This window comes from Alligator sinensis, unplaced genomic scaffold, assembly GCF_000455745.1.
Source record: "Alligator sinensis unplaced genomic scaffold, ASM45574v1 scaffold1_1, whole genome shotgun sequence".
NCBI lineage: Eukaryota > Metazoa > Chordata > Crocodylia > Alligatoridae > Alligator > Alligator sinensis.
Genome location: NW_005842556.1, coordinates 108959 through 115194, shown reverse-complemented (window position 1 = coordinate 115194; position 6236 = coordinate 108959). Strand labels below are relative to the sequence as shown.

Below are 6236 nucleotides of genomic sequence, written 5' to 3'. Positions count from 1 at the left end.
CAGGGCCGGGTCTTTCCCCCCCCTGCCCAGGTGACCAGAGCATCGCCTCCCAGGCGCCAGGCTTTTGTCTGCAGACAAGGTGGGAGATCCCCGCTGTGAGGGATTCAACAGCAGCCTCTCAGGCTGGCTGAGACAGATCTCTGGAGAGGGGCACTGACGGGGCATTGCTGCCACATCCATTAGGAGTGATAAAAAAAAAAATAAGATACTTGCTATTTTTATGACATTCTTGGTTCAGTTATAGAAGTGGTTAGCATTTTATTACATTCAAAATTTTAGTGAAAATTAATATTCAATGTTTTAAATTGTTGGAGACAAGTAAAAAAGAAATTTCACATATTTTCCTTCTGTTTCTTGACCATGGGTGGACATAAGGAACAGTTGCATGATTGAAAACTGCAGAAATGGATGCTCACATCTAGGAAATAAATGTTATTTTGCTTCTTAGAATATGTGAGTTAGCTTGGAGCTCAATGAAAGTCATGCTATTTTGACTTCATTATGAATATTCATGGCAGAAAAGACTATGCCAGATAAGTAAGGAAGGGCACCATTAGCTGGACCAGTATGTCAGCTCTGTACCATTTGAAGTGGCACTGAGGATCACAAAACAATCAGTGAAAAAAATCAGTACAGCTTTGGTAATCCTTCACTTATTTAACTCAGTGGCAAAGTTCCCAGTAAACTCATAGTTTTTTAAGTCCATATTCACTATCATTGATTATATTAAATGTCCCAAACTGTATTTAGTTTGTTACATTAGAAGGTTTAGAAGCTGGTACATATAGGATGCTTAGAGATGGGGCGGGGAAAACCCAGAGCTTTACTTTCAGCTTGGCACACCCCTACTTCAAGTGTGGCACATGCCCGGAAGAGGCATCACATCAATTTGACCCAGCTTGCTCAACAACTGTATAGATTGTGCACTTCAGTGGGGTGTTTTGGCACTTTATCTCACCGCTGATTCAATCAGCGATGAGATAAAAGTGCCCAAATGCCCCACTGAAGTTCAGAATCTATATAGATGCTAGGAAGCGGCATCAAACTGACGTGCTTCCTCTTCTGGTAAAGAGCTGTTTGGTTTTTTCCCATGTCTGTCAACAGCCATAATGACTGTAAGATTTCATTTCTGCCTCATCTTTAAACCCTCTGAAAATGCTGTTAGAACAATTTTCTGACAAAAATGCCCACTTAAAAAATGGCAGACAAGGTTCCTTGGGTGAATCTGATATCTTTTATTAGACCAACCCAAATAGTTGGAGAATAGTTATTAAGCAAGCTTTTGGGTTCAAAAACCCTTCGTCAAGCTAAGGAAGTTTCAGCAGTTAGTGTGTGCTCTTCCTGGATGGAATTACAAGTAAAGAAGCCAGACTGGGCTGGGGATGATCCAATGCACCAAATGCCCTGATGGAAAATATGTAGGAGAGACCAAACAACAACTGCGCACCAGAATGAATGCACACTGGAAATCTATCAAAGACAGAAATACCCAATTACCTGTGGGGGCACACTTCTCACAGGAGGGCCACTCTCTCTCCAATCTCTCAGTCTTGATCCTCAGAGGAAGCTTACACAACACTTCCCAGAGACGAGCCTATGAACTCCATTTCATCAACCTGCTGGATACTAAAAATCATGGACTAAGTATAGACATTTGGATTTTTGACACATCTGCCTGAGAACTGACTCCCCAGCCCAGCCTCTGGCTTCTTTACTTTTCATTCCATCCAGGAAGAGCACACACCAACTGCTGAAACTTCCTTAGCCTGATGAAGGGTTGATTGCTTAATAACTATTCTCCAACTATTTGGGTTGGTCTAATAAAAGATATCCTATTCACCCAAGGAACCTTGTCTGTATATGTTCTTAGACCAACACGGCTACAACCTACACCCCTGCACTTAAAAAATGGAGATTCCATGCTTAATATTTGATTTTACCAAGAAATTCAATTTTTGAGCTAAACAGATCAACTGATTGATGTGCTCCCCTGGAAGACTATTCCAGGATTTACATTTTCACATCCAGGTAGCTGAGGAAAAGCAGAGTGCCCAGGCTCTTTAGTTCCCTACAATTCAGCTGTCCTTCCCATCAGGCTTATGTGAGGAGGTTGGAAGACTGCAAACTGGGAAGAAAGAAAGTTTTGGAACACCATCCTGAGAGCCCAAATATCCATTTCATGTTCACATACTTACCTTCTAGGCAGGCCTTCTGCAAACAGAAAAATCCTGGACATTTACGATTCATGGAAAATATTAAGGTTTTGGGGGGATTTTTTGGTGGGGGGAGATGTTTAATCACAAATCTGAATGACTTCCTTTTACCAAATCTTGTGTATTTCTGTGTGATGGATTTTCAGTTTCCCATCCAGGTCTGCTTATCTCTATTTCTTATGAAATCACCAAGTTCAGGTCACTGGCATATCCTCTTTTGGTTTATTGTCCTCCTCAGGGCCTCCTTCACCTCCTTGTTCCTCAGGCTATAGATCAAGGGGTTCAGCATGGGAACCACAAGGGTATAGAATACAGCCACCACTTTATCTTGATCTGCTGAATTGCCAGAAGTGGGTCGTAAATACATAAAGATCAGAGTCCCATAAAATATAGCAACAGCTGTCAGGTGGGAGGCACATGTAGAAAAAGCTTTGTGTCTGCCTTGAGCAGAACATATCCGAATGATGGCAAAGAGAATATAAGTGTAGGAAATAAGGATGATCAGAATTGTACTTAATGCAGTTACAGCAGCAAAGATGAAATGCACCATGTCACCAACGTGTGTGTTAGAGCAAGAGAGTTTCTGGAGTGGGGGGATGTCACAGAAGAAATGATCGATGATGTTGGGAGTACAGAAAGACAGACTGAACAAAGAAGTTGTGTGCACAATGGCATTGACACAGGCACAGGAATATGATGAAACCACCAGCTGAAACCTGACTTTCCTGGACATAATGAGTGTATACAACAGTGGCTTGCATATAGCTATGAACCTATCGTATGCCATCACAGCCAGAAGTAAACCTTCAGCATTTACTGAAAGTGAGTGGAAGAAAAATTGTGTGACGCACCCAGAAAATGAGATGGATTTAGTCTCTGCTAAGAGATTGACTAGTGTCTTGGGTGCAATAACAGAGGAGTAGGTTATATCCACAAAAGATAAGTTACAGAGGAAAAAGTACATTGGGATGTGAAGCTGGGACTCACTGCTGATTAATGTGATGATGCCAACATTTGCCACCAGGCTTACCACATAGATGCCCAAAATGACTGCAAAGAGGAGGGTTTGTAGCTGAGGGTTTTCTGTGAAGCCAAGGAGAATGAACTCAGTCACTCCAGTCACATTTCCCTTTGCCATTTCTTCTAGATATGCTGTACATGGTGGGGAAAAGGAGCAATTATAAATGGACAGACAGAGAGACAGGCAGATAGGAAACTCCCAAACAAAACTAATACTTGAGGAAGAGGCAACCAGAATGAAAAGAGTATATCACCATTCTGCAATATTCTAGAAAGCCTGTGTATCCAATTACGTTATGGTGGTTGCGTTTCATTTAGAACTTTGTGTGTATGAAGGAATGTGCATATCCATACATGTTTCTACATGCAAGCAAATCCTATTATTTCGGTGGGGGAGGGGGATTGAAAGCAAAGGATTAATACTAAGAAATACAACATGAACAAGTGCACTTCAGCAATTAAAAAAATACCAACTTGAAAGACATTAGCAACTACAAATATAACTTAATTGCTATGGAATTATGTTGTAAGAAAAACTACAGTGACCTCGCTTTTAATAGGAAGGGACATTAGCTTGCTGAATCTCTGGATTTCTGAAACCCATAATTAAAACACCATAAAGACCCAGGGTTTCTTAGCATAAGTCAATTTACACCACAAACTTTGAACAGTCTCATATTGGATTCAATAAACACAAATCATGTGAATGAAATTAACTGGGCAACATCTGTACAAGGGAAGTTTATATAAGTAGAGCAGATATGAACAGAGCAAATTTGAACAGTTAGCAGAAACAATTAAAGGGAGGCTGCACGTATATGGTGGTTGAAATCCTATGTCATCTCCAGCTCTTTTAAAAGTCATAAAAATGGAATACAAATCAGTGGGAACTGGGATACAGCAAAGATTTTGGAAAATACCCTAATCAGGTTTGAGTGTTGCTGTAACCATGATGCTCTAGGAAATGTTTGAAAGGCATGTTTTTTTGTGATATCTTTTACTGGACCAACTATATTTTTTTGGAGAGCTGTCAGACAAACTTTCCAGCATCAAGTGCCCTTCTTCAGGTTAAAATGCAGCTCCTCTCTCTAACCAGTTAAAGTTTTTTTGCAAAAAGCTTGTCCTTACAATCCCACTTATTCCAACATCTGCTAGCATGGGGACAAGATTCCCCAAAGCTTTTGGGTTATTAGATCCTGTGGAGGACCATTTCAAATGTGATACCTGCATCTTTCTTTACACCATGCTTCCCACAGCAATATCTGATCATCATATATCCCATACCCCTGAAAACTTCTCTCATGTATACAGAGAAAGTAGAAAATGCAGGGATTGGGTGTTTTGCTTTGTTTTTCTTTCTCACATTCTACTTCTGAAATAGGGGCTTGAAGAAGTGAATATGTACCTGATATCCACTAACAGAAACACAATGAGATGCCCTGACAGTAACAAGCACCGGGGAGACAATATTCAGTAAAGTATTTCCTTAGAAGTCACTTGGGTTCATATTTGCCTTTTATTCCGCTTCAAGCCATAAGGAGGGTCTGAAACACACAAATAACATTCAGCTGAATCACGTTACCAGTATGAATCACCCTTGAGCCTGAGAAATCTTCCGTAGGACCAAGAAAGGTGTCTTGGTGAAACAGTTATGCAGCCTGTTTTGTGGATAAAATGAGGTCTTTATGCAAAATTCTACTTTACCTATTGGACTACTAAGTGGACTTAAACACCTAAGTGTGATTCTACTTCACCTCATAGTTTCATAGTTGGCAGGGTCAGAAGGGACCTAAGCAGATCATCTAGTCCAGGAAAGGATGTTGGGGTCAAATGACCCCAGCTAGGTGGATGTCTAGCCTCCTTTTGAAGACCCTCAGCGTAGGGGAGAGCACCACTTCCCTTGAAAGTTAATTCCAGATCCTAGCCGCCCTGACTATGAAGTAGTGTCTCCTGATATCTAGCCTAAATCTACTTTCAGTCAACTTATGGCCATTGTTCCTTGTTACCTCATTCAAATCCTGAAGATCCATATGCTTTTCTATCACATTATCATGTAACCCTTAATACCAAATCACAACAAAAAAAAAAGAAGGAAGAGGAAAATGTGTCAATAGTTTTCAGGGATCCAAGCAAAGTGCTATAGAATCATATCCTATCCATTTAATGCTCCTAATCAATGGTACAGGATCTGGCCCCAGGACCTGTGGATCAGGAATATTTCTCTAGTCAAAAATCTGTTTGACTATATTTTCAATGGTCACATATGTCATCAAATAAATGTACCTTTATCTTAAATAAAACAGGAAAGTCAGTTCCTTAAAAATGTTAAATCACAGTGGTGGTGATTGTGATAATAATAATTGCTGTTAGAAAAGTGTATATAATAGCCTAGCTAATTAAAGCAAAATGGATCAGCTAATAAAATCACACACAGCTTGTCTGTTTGATGAAATTGTATTAATTCATAAGTTCTGAGTACACAGCCTGCAAGTCTTCCCAAATGACCACATGTAGCATTCAGGACATTTTTCAGGAGTTTACTTCAAATTAATCTAAGAGAAAAAAAAGAGATTGCATCTTTGTGTAAAAAAAACTTAACTCCCCTCCCCCCCCCCCCCAAAAAAAAAAAAAAACAACAACAACCCAGAAATAATTTTCAAGAAAGAATGGATTTGGAACCTATGCTAAATGCTAAAACTTTAAATACATAAATAAATCAATCAATAAATAAATAAAAAGTTTAATTTACCTTAATGCACATCCAGGAATATTATAGATTTCTGGTGAAAGTAATTTCACTGTATCTTGAACTCAAAGAGTTCCAGGTGTAATTAGAAGCAGGCTGTATATGTTTTATTCTTGGACAGAATTCCTTAGAGCTTTGAATGCCATGTCAGGTCAAAGGTGTTCATTATAAATTTTGCTTGGTGTCCTGGGAGTAACCATATGTTTAGAGGCCAATAACTAGTATTGTTAAGTTGTTCATATTATTTGAAATATTTA

At 39.5% G+C, this 6236-nt stretch overlaps 1 protein-coding gene across 1 annotated transcript; it reads right to left on the bottom strand.

The window, feature by feature from the left end:
• Window positions 1–2412: 2412 nt before the first annotated feature.
• On the bottom strand, window positions 2413–3351 carry LOC102370983 (olfactory receptor 1019-like). The gene has a single exon (XM_006032214.1). It carries the CDS (start codon window positions 3349–3351, stop codon window positions 2413–2415), a length of 939 nt encoding a protein of 312 aa, XP_006032276.1.
• Between the last annotated feature and the right edge of the window lie 2885 nt (window positions 3352–6236).